Source organism: Pseudopipra pipra, chromosome 2, assembly GCF_036250125.1.
Source record: "Pseudopipra pipra isolate bDixPip1 chromosome 2, bDixPip1.hap1, whole genome shotgun sequence".
In the NCBI taxonomy this organism is placed as follows: domain Eukaryota; kingdom Metazoa; phylum Chordata; class Aves; order Passeriformes; family Pipridae; genus Pseudopipra; species Pseudopipra pipra.
In genome coordinates, this window is record NC_087550.1 from 16,749,283 (window position 1) to 16,763,518 (window position 14,236).

The following is a 14,236-nucleotide window of genomic DNA, read 5'->3' on the forward strand; positions in this document are numbered from 1 at the left end:
GTTGAGTCAAAAAGTAAACGCAAACAAACTATGGTGAATTAAAAAATAATCTGCTTCAAAGTTTTTGAACATTTGATTGACATTGTCAACTACACAGCCTTTGTGGATATGGAATGCTGATATTCACATGGCAGGGCAAAACATACCTTGTTATGTGAGTGAAGCGAAAAAAACCCTAAACCTGAAAACTGTCATTCTGTGTCCCCCAGCAAAGATTTTATTTAGAACAGCTCCTTCAACCTGCCTTAAGAAGCCTGCAGAACTACTCTTTCTATTTCTTCATGAACAGCATTTGCATGTCATCTTCCAACATCTTTCATATCTGGATTCCAAACAAAAGTCTAAATGAACAGTTTATATGTCTTGTAAAGATGTACATGTATATGTGCAGTTATAGAATAGTCTCTAAAAGATGCCTTAATGTCTACTTGCTGGATCCTGTAGACCATTTCTCAGTGTTACAGCAAGTTATTCAACAAAGGAAAAATCAGACCTTGTTGAAAATCAGGCATAACAGGATAATCACAAGTGTAACTTAAAGCTGCAGCTTTTGTGCTAACTTTGTGAACAAAATCAGAGATGCTGCATGTGCATATCTTGCCAGCATAGAAAAATGAGGGTGGATGACACCGAAGCCTGAAATAAACAGGATTAAAAGTAGCAACTGTTGCCATTAAATGTAACCTTCTTTGGCAGGGATGTTTTTTGACTTCTCTGGCAGGTATGCTTTTAAGTGTATCAATTTATGGACAGGCAAGATACTTCATGAAGTATCAAGCTTGGCCTGTCCTAAAAAGAAATTAAAGTATGGTTGTTTGCTTCTGGGTGAAAAAAAGTACATACTGCAAACTGCACTTTATTAAGGCCTGTTGAAATTAGTTACCTGGATAAAGTAGCAAACTCTCACCAAAAAAACAGTATACAAACTTCGGGGAATACCATCAGAGTAGCATCTGCAACACTCTCCATGGTCTGGTCTCATGCATTCAAAAAAGTCATTCTAGGTGGATGGAGACTTGTATCTCTCCTTTTCATGTGATTACAATAGAGATGTTTGTTAAATAATGAATGCATTAGCCAGTTTAATATCCTACTGGCCAGAAATTACTCATGGACATCTATCACCAAATACTATCACCACATCCTTTCTTAGAAATTTTCAAATTGCAAGTTGTCCAGTTCTGGCTGCCCCATCCCTGGAAGTGTTCAGTTACAAGTTGGATGGCACTTGAGGCAACCTGGTCTAGTGGAAGGTGTCCCTGTCCATGGCAGGGGATTGGAACTGGATGATCTTTAAGGTCCCTTTCAACTCAAACCATTCTATTATATGAATCAATTATATGTTTCTACCTAGTCATATGAAAACATAATCAAATCTATGTTTTAAAGAAAAATACACTAAAAAAGTTCTTTATATAGTTCTTAATACCATCAGAAAAGATTGAAAAGAATTGTATGAACAGAACATTAGTAAACTGATTGTATTATTTGTTGTAAGTTTATTTTAAGTGCTAAAATATCATTGTAAGAAAAAATGTCACTGAAGAGGACAATGGTAGGAAGGGGGTTGTAAATCAGCAACTGGTTCTAAGTGAAACTTAGATACTAAGTTTCAGCATGACTGGATAATTTTTAGCTCTCTATATATATCTTTTGAGTGGGAAGCTGGAATATAGAAACTGAACACTGTTTTAATTTTTAAACTGTTTAAATCAGCTAGATTAGCAGAAACTAAGTTGGAAGCAAATCCAAGGTGATTTTTTGTTGGTTTGGTTTGGTTGGATTTTCCTTTGAAGTATCACTGTTTGGGGACTTTCCTTTTGGTACCGTCCAAAATTTTTTTATTGTGATGTATTTGTTGATGGCTGATCTCTGGCAGATACCAGAGATGCTACTTTGGCTCATCCTTGCATTCTTGGATTAGAGCACTGAGACTTCTATATTCTGTCTTGTTAAATTTATGCTTATTATTTGGGTGGCTGTATGAATGGTGCTATTGCTCATCCACATTGAAATGCAATTAAAAGCCCTTTCCTAGGGATTAGATTCATCAAGTGATGGGCTGCCCTTTCCCTGGTTTCCAGAAATCTCCAAGATCAGAGAGAATGTCCTGTGAAACAATTCTTCTGCAGCATTTTTGCATTTAAAAAATGGGAAATGAGTGTCTGTGTTAAAATTTCAGTGAGGAATCACATACTGTCTAAAAGTGCTCACAAGATCCTTACATTACCTACATCTGTGCATTGGGTTACATCTGAACCAACTTACCCTGTCTCCTGGATAAAAGTGTTTTCAATCTTTGTCTCTGAATTTTAAATTTAAATTTCCAGTTTAGATTAAAAAGAAGGATTAGAAGATCATAAATAGGAAAAGTCTGATGACTTGTGCTTTTCTTTTCCTAATAAAATGTCATTAAGGAAATATTATGCTACAGCCAAGAGTCAAAGTAGGACAGCAAGAAACGTAAAATAATCTACTAATATTGTGAAAGGCAATTGGATGCTCTTTAAATGGGCAGTAAAGGAACTATTTTAAGTGTTTCCTTTTGCTTCAAACAGGTGGCTCAAGGATGCTATTTGGAGTTCATTTACAGTCAACAGATTCATGGCTAATAACTTAGAAGTACTTCCTGAAAGCGTTATAGCCAAAATGTGATAAGCCTGAATTAAGCAGTTTTCTTTTTAAGGAACAAAAAGTACCTACATTTAACCAAAAATGTATTTTCAAGGTCTCAACTGAAATTCACATGAGGAGTTCTAACCCTGAGTGCATTTACTTGCCATATTTATTACATTCAGTGTGCATTAGAAAAAAGTTAAAATTTTGTGACAATGGTGTCAGTACTTAGGATAGGAGGTATAATGCTTTTGTCTTCAATGCGTCTCTTTCTTAACCTGATTTTTCTTTTTTTGATTGCCATCAACCTTCTATGTTCAATCTCACCTGTGCTTTACATGAAAATGTAAAACACTTTGCAAATAAGCTGATTTAACTCTCATAATCATTCTACTGAGTAAACATATGCCCTTCTTCTACAGGAAATAGAGATGCAGAGAAATGGTATTATCTAGAGCAAGCTGTTTACAGCTTGAGATATTGCTGGGATAGAACCCATCATAAAATCTTGGCTGCACTGGAGTCAGCAGACTAACTCCTGTTGAGTCCAGCAGAATCAACCCCAGTGTCCCAATTCACAGCCCTGTCCTATTTAGGAATAAACTGGAATAAGCATTGCATTTAGGAATAAAAAGACCATTTAGTCTACGTCTTTTCGTGTGTTTTGTTCTCATCTTGCACAACTGGAGAATAGGAGCTTGTTTGCACTCAAAATCTCCTTCTGCTCAGAGCTGTAGTTTCTGCAGTGAAAAGACGCTCCTGTGTGTTATGGGTCTGACCAATGCATCAGCTTTAGCATCCATGTATCACTGTAGCTGAAAAAGAGGGATGTAAGGGAGAAATCTTTCTTTGATCAGTCTTTAGGAATACTTTGCAAAACTGACAAGGAGAGTTCTGAAAATTGTTACAAGATTTGAAGGTTTACACATATTCTTATGCAGGGAAGTGGGATCGTTTTGGGTTTTTTTCCTTCCATGAAAGGCCATCACTAGGAATAGTTGGCAATATCCTGCAGTTAGGGGAAAAAATTCTCACAGGAATTAAGATAAATATTTTATCTTTAAAATATGTATTTTTAAACTAATATTTCATTCTAAAACAGTGCATTTTTCTTCTTCTTCTTTTTCTTAAAGCCTCTGCCTCCTTGTCACGAGTCTAAGGAATCTATGCAGGTGTATAAACAGCACTGCAAAATAGCAGAAGAGTACCATGAAGTCAAGAAAGAAATTGCTCTGCTGGAAGAAAGAAAGTGAGTAAATTTCCCAAAGGATTTACTGTTGTATAATCTCTTTGTAAAATCCTGGTTTAAGCATGAAGTTTTCACATAATATTTTCTGACCTTAAACTCATATACATATATACTCACATATGTATATACTTATATACACACACACCTTTTAATTGCAGCCTTCCAGTACCTGAAGGGAGCTTATAAGAAAGAGGGAGATAGACTATTTACAAGAGATAGGAAAAGGGAGAATGGCTTTAAACTGACAGAGGTCAAGGTTAGGGTATTAGGAGCATGGGATATTAGGAAAAAATTCTTCCCTGTGAGGGTGATGAGGCACTGCCACAGGTTGCTCCATCCCTGGAAGTGTCCAAGATCAGGTTGGATGGGGCTCTGAACAAGCTGATTTAGTAGAAGGTGCCCCTGCCCATGGCAGGGGGGTTGTAACTGGATGATCTTTGTGGTCTCTTCCAGCCCAAATCATTCTATCATTCTTTTGACTCTATGATTCTGTTCCATACCTCTGCCTGACAGTCACAGTACAAGTAGGCCATTGCTCCTTAGGATCAACTGGACCCACTAAGAGCTGTCATAGTTCTGGACCCTAACCTATGTGTGCGTCCCTTAAAACCTTCACTGACAGATTCCAGGTCACATAACAGTCCAGCTCAACTGGTGCAAGTCTCCTTTTTAATGTTAGGGAATTTTTTTTTCAATTTAACATTATACATTTTAACGACGAATGTAACAGATCCTCAGTTAGGCTTGGAGTGCTTGACAGTATCGGTAGATGTGTTTCTGTGAGTTGCACTGTTTCTGTATACATTGGCTCAATGCACATTGGCATTTTAGGTGTTTGTATGCAAAGTGCATAAGATGGAGATGTTTTTTCTTGTCTGTGGCCTGTACTCACAGCCCTGTCATCTTTTGCATGACTATTAAATGGCAAAGTGCACTCTGTGGGTCTCGGTCCCTTTCCACAAGAAACCTGAAAAAGAAATTCAGAGAGACAAAAGAGGGTGAGTAGTGAAATTCCTACCCAGCTGACCTTGAAGTTCAGCCAACTTTGCATCCATGGGAATCTTAGAATCAAGCTGATGGGAGGAAAACTGTTGAAATCCTGTATTCTTACAAGATAGCCAAAGAACTCCCTGAATCCAAACTAGGGTAAGTAAGTGAGATGTCTTTATCAGGGTTGATGGCTACAGACACAATATAGTTACATTTGGCTTAACGTGTCAGAGCTACTTGAGGTTTCCCACTACAAATCCCCTTCCACTGTAGGATCTGTGTGGCACTCAGATTCTGACAAACTGACACAAAAGTTAAAAGAGAAGAAAAAATAGCCAGAAGAGATTAACACTACACTGTCCCTGCATGGAAAAATACATGAAAATGCAGTGTTTGCATTTGATTCCTCATTCATTGAACATGACCCATCAAATGTAATTGGTGTGTTTGGAAAGATGAGGAAAAGATAATTAATTCAAATAATTTTGCAATGATTTGTCAAATTTGGTTGTCTAATATAAGCTGCTTACATACGTATTTAGTAATCAAGTGAATTCAGTGGAAACCCACGTGTCTTTTTCTATTCTGAAAATCCAAATAGAATATAAAATATTAAATGGTCATTTAAGTACTTGACTTTAGATGTATAAACCCAAAAGGTAGCCTTAGATCATTTGGATCATTTGGATTTTAGAGTCTACTGATATAAATCCATTATTGTTACTGACACATCCTCAAATCAGTTATGCCTATTTATGAAGTATGCTTGGAGCCTCTAAAAATTAGACATTTATATTATTATTATAATAACCATAGACATTTATGTTATTATTTTTGCACTTTCTTAAGTGAAAAAAATATCCTGTTTGAATGCAATCTTGTAATCTATGGAGTCTGTGGTACTAGCTGAATTAGAAATACTTTGCTTCCCGAGAAGGGCAGGTACATGCACAAAAGTGTTTACCAGAGCTCACAACTGTCCTAATCAACTTCTGAGCCCAGATGTCAGCCTCTCTGCAGTGGTTACCCTGTATGAATTAATGGGCTTCAGGCTGGCATTTTGTTTCATTTTACCAGTGGATGTCAATAGCAGAACAATGTCAGGATGCTTCCACCACTGCTACCTTTGCCAAACCTGTTCTGTGGATTCCATGCCCCAGTAAACATATGTTGAGTGGCTGAATAAGGCAACAAATGGAATTATATTACTGTGATTCTTATGTGCCTTCCAATTACATATTTGTGGACTTGTGTTCACATGCTGTATAGCTGTGAAATGCCTAAACATCACAAATATCAGTGCAGCACCTCTCACCACTGCCCATGTTAAGAAGTGGTCCTAGAGCACTGGGATCAAAGATGTTTAATTTCCTACAGGTTGGTGCACTGGTTGCTTGATTTTGAGGTTTAACAAGCTGCAAGTGCCAACTGAAGATTTTTTTTTTCGCCGTATGTGAACTGTTTATAACTTCTCCCTCCAGGTAGATTCTCCATTTTGTAGTATTTTGGAGAAGGTCTCATGAGACTGCCTTTCCCCACTGAAGTAACAATCCTTTCTGTAGCAGTCTGTTTTTATTAAACCTTCCAGAAACTAACTGGGACCTCTTAACTGCACCAAGTTTGGTTAAAACTGGAAGGGGGATTAGAAAGTTATTAGGACACATATACTTTTACACACACGTAAGCTTACATACCTGAGCACACTTGTAATTGCAGCATTTCAGTACCTGAAGGGAGCCTACAAGAAAGATGGAGAGAGACTATTTAAAAGGATATGTAGAGATAGGACTAGGGAGAATGGCTTTAAACTGACAGAGGATAGGTTTAGATTAGATAGTAGGAAGAAATTCTTCCCTTGTGAGGGTGTTGAGGCACTGGCACAAATTGCCCAGAAAAGCTCTGGTTGCCCTGCCACTGGAAGAGTTGAGTATTGCATTCTTAGAATGGATGCTTTGACTTTTCTAAAAAGTCTGATGAGATGGACAAGCTTGGAGCCTCAAAAGCAGTTCTCTATTCAATCAAATATAATTCAAACTGAAAAGATGGCATTTGCAGCTTTTTTGAAATTTGCCCCTTTTGTGAGTGTCTTTATCTTCTTCTATGTTTGAATTTGAATGTATGGAAATAAAGATCCACAGGTGCCTAATGCACCTGTTATCTATTGTCTATTTCTCTTAAATACTATTTTGATAAAATGATTGAAGGGTAAAAGAAGTTACTCAAGAAGAAGACCAAAAAAGGAAGGAAGAAATTGAAAGAATTTAGAAGAAGACGGAGTAGATTTTTTTTTTTGCTAATATAATCATAGCTTTGTTTGCTCTCTTCACTCAAACTCTTCCCATTTATGCCAGCAATATGTAGTACAAGGGAAAAAATCACTGTGGAATGGGAGACATGATTGAAAATAAAGAAAAGGGTGTGGAAGCGAGAGCACACCACATTTAGGGCACAGAATGTAATTTAATTTATGTTCCAGAAACACACATGTATTTCCATAACAGATGTTTTGGGGTATCTAAGTTTGGGTGAAAGGGGTGGGATGGTTGGTTATTTTGAGCACTTGTTATATTGCTATTACTAGATAATGACCCTGGATTATGTAGTTAAATATTAGAGTTGCCATGGTTGCTAGCTGTATCTTATATTCTTAGCACTGGCTGGTTATCGCTTTTTCCTCCCCCAGACAATTCTAATATAACTCTTCAGAAAATATCATTTGATCACCACCTGGTTTAGGTTCACTCCTTTTCTTTGCCATGAATATGATTTCTTTTCTTCTTTTGCACATGTCACAGTAGACAGAGAATCATAGAATCATTAAGGTTGGAAAAGACCTTTAGTATCATCAAGTCCAACCATCAATCCAGCACCACCACCATGTTTGCCATTAAACTATGTCCTCAAGTGCCACATCTACATGTTTTTTAACACCTCTAGGGATGGTGACTCCACCACTTCCCTGAACAGCCCATTCCAGTGCTTGGCAACCCTTTCCAGAAAAAGTTTTTCCTAAATCTAATCTTAACTTCCCCCGGCACAATTTGAGGCCATTTCCTCTCATCCTTGTTACCTGGCAGAAGAGTCTGACCTCCCCCTGGCTACAATCTCATTCCAGGTAGTTGTAGAAAGCATGAAGATCTCCTCTGAGCCTCCTTTTCTTCAGAATAAACACCCTCAGCTCCCTCAGCTGCTCCAGTTACAAGACTTGTGCTCCAGACCCTTTCCCAGCTCCATTGCCCTTCTCCGGACACCTCCAGCACTACAATGTCATTCTAGCAGTGAGAGGCCCAGGACTGAACGAATGCAGGATTTGAGGGTTGGCCTCACCAGTGCCAGGTACAGGGGGACAGTCACTGCCCTGGTCCTGCTGGCCACACTATTACTGATACAGGCCAGGGTGCCATTGGCCTTCTTGGCAAATGACATGCAGTGGAGATGTCTGCTTAATTTTGTGGAAGCCTTTCATATGCTTTAGCATGCTCTCATGACCATAAGAGTGTTTTAATGTTTCCAGCCCAGATGGTTTCTCCAGGTACACTATTTCCAGACTGTCTTTGCAACATTGCTAAGACAAGCAGTCTTCAGACTTCCAGGTACTGCAGAAAAAGATTAGCATAAACCTTAAAGGCAACCTTTTAGCTCAATAATTTTCCCATTCTAGACCTGATTTTTCATCATCATGTGTATGCAAAATATATGTTACTTGCCAAATAGTGGAAATTAAATTACAGCTTTTCTAACACAAAGAGAGACTTCCAGGTCTAGTGGAAAGTGTCACTGCCCATGGCAGGGGTGTTGGAATTAGATGATATTTAAGGTCCCTTCCAAACCAAATCATCCTCTGATTCTATGACCTTTTATGTGTTGTCATCTGGATATATTTTCATTTAAATTAAAACAGGCTGTCTCGTTGTTTTAAAAATCAATTAGTAGGCTTTAAACACACAAGGGCAGTCTTCTCAGACAGCAATTACCTTACAGGGTCTCATGATTCCTCCTAATGTGAAAGCCATGTCAAATGTGAGAAATGAAGATGATCTTATGGCCATCAGAACACAGACACATGTTAGCTGTGAAGAAATGTGTGGTGCCACAGATGCATGATCCTGAACACATTGTTCACAACTGGGGAAAGACAAATCTGACTCTTTGTACTCTGGAAGCTGTTTTCCTTGTGTCCAGTCCATCTTTAAATATACTCATCTCCAGACAGATTTATCTGCTTAGTCTGTCACTTTTCTTGGTATTTATTCATTGTGAATATTAGTGTTAAGGAGCTCTGTTGTCTGCATGGTCAGTCATTAAGGCCAAGAGAAATAATTTCCCTAAGACCATGCTGTGTTTTTCTCCTGCTCTGGCAGGCTCCCTTCCCTCACAAATCCCTCCCCAAAAAAGAACACTTAGAGTGTACATTACAGATTGTCTCAAAGCTTTGAGTACCTCAGCACTAGTTTAGAAAATACCTTATCAATGCTGTTAATATTTAAACTTGGGATAGCCATTAACAGAAAACACAGATTACACAGTGCTAGACCTATTTATTAAGCATCCATAACAAAGGCTACATGGTGTTCTTTAACCTCTGGAAGCTAAGTTCAAATCCCGGATTAGATCAGAAGAAAATGTTACTGTCCTCATCCTTTTGTGAGCTTTGTAAGCTAGACCATTCATAACATTTAGCAATTCCCCAGTACTCTAATTTTAGTTCTGTGGCAGGCTGACAGTATTTGCCTGAAACATCACCCTACCCTGTAAACAGGTGTTGATCCTGATGGGAAGGGAATAAGTAGGTTCTGCTGACTCAGAAGTGGGCAATTTTACCACAGAATCACAGAATAGGCTGAGTTGGAAGAGACCCATGAGGATCATCGAGTCCAACTCCTGGCCCTGCGCAGGACCATCCCCAAGAGTCACACCATGTGTCTGAGAGTATCGTCCAAGCGTTTCTTGAACTCTATCAGGCTTGGTGCTGTGACCGCTTTCCTGGGGAGCCTCTTCCAGCACTCAACCACCCTCCAGGTGAAGAACCTTTTTCTAATATCCAGCCTGTAGCATCTATCAGACTTCCAGCACAATCTCATGAGTAGTCAATCAATAACACGTATGTACAGCCATACACACAGGGACCCACACAAGTAGCTACTTGGCAATTTACTGGAAATTAGTTATTTGGACAGCTGTTTGCCTCCAACGTACTGGAAGACAACTGGAGATACTGTCCCAAACAGGAAACACAGGAAAGATGGTTGAATTGCCCTTTTCTGCCCACATAGTACTACTGGATCACAGAATCAGTGCAAGGAAACTGCTTTCTATGAGGGAGGTCCTAGAGTATGGACTACAGCAATGAGTATATTTTTATTTTAGCACATTTATAATTTGTTTAACAGCAAAGGTAAATCCCACAGGGGAAAAAGTTATCTGTGTTGCTTGAATATTACTGAAAAGCAGCATGAATGCCCTGCCTGCACAAAGTCTCATCTTATCAAATCAGGACTGACATTCATTAACAGAGTTGTCCGAGTTCACACATTGTCTGTCTGTGCCACTCCTGGCTCCAGTTCAAATAGAGTAGTTAGTACCATTCTTTTTCAAGTACTAAAAGTCCCCACAGAAAGGATTTGTCTGCTTTGAAGATGCTGATTACTTATTAGTGTGTTCACTGCATCTCCCTTTAAGAAGCTCATAAGTGTACGAAAAGTAAGGAAGAATGATTCTGAATTCATTTCTTTGGACACTTCTGTTTTAACAGTCTGTAATTTGAAAGAGCTTAATTTAATCTTTCAGTCCAGCACTGCACCAGAGAATAATTGCAAAGAAATATTGCTGACACTCTCTCTTGGTCTCCAGAAACAAAACTCTTCCAGAGGAGGCCCTTGAGAGACTGAAGTGATTAAATACTTGTAAAACCTCATTGTCCCTAAATGCATTTTTTACTCTCTAAAATACTCCTCCATGGTCTCTGTCCCATTAATAGGAGCTATCTAGCAGAATCATCTTGGCCCCTTTGAAAATTGGTTGATCTATCATGGCCCAACCAAAGAGAAATAAACCTGTTAATGGCTTGCGGCTTCTAAAAATTTTACAACTATTTTGTGACAAATATAAACAGAATTTTGCTGAGCTAAAATAGGCTCTTGATGTTTTCCCTCAAAGGCTTGATTGAACACACCTTTCACCTGGTGAAAGGAAAGAGAAAGAAGCTTTGCTGCAGCATAGCTGCTCTGCATTACCTCAACAGTATAAAACAAAGCCAACATATTTAGCTGTAGGAAGATGCCTATATACTGCCTCTTTAGGATGATTTTAAATTTCTGTAATGGCTGCTAACTCTTTTTTTTTTTTCAATGGGAAGCACATTTGAGAGAAATGGTTGTGTCAAGAATCTCTTCTAACTTTGTGACTCCTTGAACTTACGTAATTGTGGCTGTAAACCGTGGGCAAACTCTGCTATCACTGAAAGCTGCAGTAAAGACAGAGGAAGGTCAAATTGATCCTAAAAGAAGCCCAGACAGAAGTGTTTTTCAAAACCCTTGTGCTTACACTTTTGCTGCTGTAAGTGGTAGCTTTGCAGCTACAAGCAACGTAAGTGATCAGCAAATACAGAAATGTTATCTTTTCATGAATACTCTGACCTGTGGGAATAGAATTCCAGATCTGTAGGAATTTCCTGTCTGAAAGTACAGGTCTAGCCTGACAAGAAGGCTCCTTTAAAGACCACAGCAAAAGCTACCCACTTTGAAGGTACTAACATCTTCCCACTGGTGATCTACAAGCATTGTTTTGATATGACTGAGAAATAAAGTCACAGGGCCATGAACCGTTAAAGATTAACTAATCTCTGAGATAGAATGATCAAAAGAACTAAGAACCCTTTAGAAGAGACTTCCTGTAGCAGGGGTGAATTTTTGACTTAAAGGGGAAAAACCCCAGAGGCCAGGCTAGCCTGCTGGATGACTTAAGTGGAGAACAATTAGTAATTCGCTAACCCTGTGAGTTACTCATGCCTTCAGTGTGTTTTAAGACCTCTTTTATCTTAACTTGTGCTGAGGTAATTTAAGTTGATACTATACAGGAGACCCAGCTCCTGGCCAGCTCTGGGAATACAGGGCACTGTGTTACTCCATCCAGAAGAAGCCACAGCTCTTAAGAGGACCAGGAGGCGTCAGGTTTGCAGGTCTATCACTCTGCCTCAGTAGTAGGGCTAAGGTCGGAGCCTAAACATATTATAGAAGCAATATATGTAGTTCAGATTCATGTGCCTAGTATCTACTAGAATCATCTGTAGTAGAGAAAGGAAACCAGGTGCACTTCACAGAATTTACTAATAAATCTAACTAACTGAACAAAAAATTTTGCTCTCTTTCAATTATATTTGATATTGAGAGAAAAATATATTGTTATTCTTCTGGTAAAGTGTTAGCAAGCAATCTCCAGGAACTTGAATCACCACCATGAATCACACATTCAACATTTACTGAAGTTAGAGATCACAGAATTATACAGTTATAGGATGGTTTGGATTGCGATGGACCTTAAAGATCATCTAGTTCCAAACCACTGCCATGGGCAGGGACACTTTCCACTAGACCAGGTTGCTTCAAGCCTCATTTAACCCAGCCTTGGACACTTCCAGGGATGTCACAGCCACAGCTTCTCTGGTCAACCTGTGCAGTTGGAAGAATTTCTTCCCAATATCCAATATCCAATATCCAATATCCAATCTAACCCTGCTCTCTTTCAGTTTAAAGCCATTCTCTTGTCCTGTCACCCTTGTGAGGAGTCCCTCTCCAGCTCTTTTGGAGCGCCTTTTGGTACTGGTAGGGCCTCTAACGTCTCCCTGAAACCTTCTATTCTCCAGGCTGAATAGCCCTAAATACAAATACTTGAAACCAGCATTTTGCAGATTTGGTTACTGAACAGCAAACCTATCAGCGATTTTGGAAGCTTCATCTTTTAATGGAAAAAAAGAGGACTCTAACAAATTAATTTTCTAGGCCCTTGTTTCACACGAGCTGAGGTAATACCATGTTAACAACCTACAGTCCAGCTTTGACCTAACACATGATGACAAATTTTTGCATACTGCCATTTTTAATATTTGGGGTTTTTTTCATAATCATTAGAAAGGAGCTGATTGCCAGGCTGGAACAAGTGGAAAAAGAAAGCATGGATGCTGCTCAGCTGGCTAAGGAATATGCAGAACTGACAGAGGAGAACCGAACACTGAAGCTGGCCCAGACGCAGTGCGTGGAGCAACTGGAAAAGCTCAGGATACAGTATCAAAAAAGACAGGGTTCCTCATAACTCCCAACTAGCTTGTGTGAGGCAGTTCATAAGTGATTGGTCCTGTGCTGGAAAGAGATTTTAAAATAAGGATCTGTTTAATATGTTATAATACTTTACTACAGATACGGAGTATGTAGAAGTCTATATTTGATTTAATGCTTGCCAGCCAGTAACTTAATATAATGGATATTTTATCCATTATATAATGGATATTTTATTTCAAGTAACATAATTGAAGTTAATCTATCCCCATTATATGTTCTAGTAGATCAGATTTCTTTTCTAAACATATTTCTTCCAATTTAAGAAGATATGGACACACTAGAAAATGGTATAAATAGTTCCTGTGTTGGAAATTTGGATCATACTAAGGCATACAGCAGGGGCAATGTTAGCATATGGAATACATGTATGTTAAATTTAGTTTGGTGAAGATTTTTTTTGAATTATTTTCCTCATGCCTGAAGTGTTTGGAAGTTATCTTAAAACAGATCTCCTCACTGGTAAAAACTGTACTTCATTATCCCATGTCAACTTTACATTGTTATATAAAATCTGAGAAATTGCACATTAAAAATTGAAGTAATATAATTTTTTTTTCAAATGAGTGCACTGCCAGTAATAATTAGCAGGTTATGAAAATAAAAGGAAACAGTTGAGATCAAAGTTTCCTTCCTTAAGTGTAAAGATTTGAGAGTCTTTTGGCTCTTGTACTTTTTGGCATGCAAGAAATGAAAAATTAATATAAGAATCATAGTTTCATCATAGTTTCAACTGAGAATATGTCAGTAAAAGTGCTGTGAGGATATTTTGTTCTTATTTTCTGGTCTGTTTTGAAACATAAGTGGCTCTAAGTAGGGACAGGATGTACAAATAACTGAGAATATACAAATAATGGGGATATACAAATAACCAGGAAGTAAAATGTCAGTTTTACTTGCTCTATTTATCCCTGTATTTTCCTAGTTCAACTGGAAATTCTTTGTTATACTTCTATTTCTATTCATTATTCATTTTTTCATTAAAAGTGGATATAGAAAAGTTCTCAATATTCTCAATTGTTGTATACATCAGAACTTTAGCTTTGTTTAT

At 38.2% G+C, this 14,236-nt stretch overlaps 1 protein-coding gene across 4 annotated transcripts in view; it reads left to right on the top strand.

Moving 5' to 3' along the window:
• The window catches only part of MAP3K7CL (MAP3K7 C-terminal like), a 30,127-nt gene extending 15,928 nt beyond the window's left edge, over positions 1-14,199 (top strand). For all 4 annotated transcript variants that reach the window (XM_064644039.1, XM_064644041.1, XM_064644040.1 and 1 more), the window contains 2 exons: positions 3,750-3,865; positions 12,982-14,199. In XM_064644039.1, coding sequence (XP_064500109.1) covers positions 3,750-3,865; positions 12,982-13,162 — 297 coding nt within the window. In that variant the 3' untranslated portion in view covers positions 13,163-14,199. The remainder of the gene's footprint in view (positions 1-3,749; positions 3,866-12,981) is intronic.
• Positions 14,200-14,236: the final 37 nt, after the last annotated feature.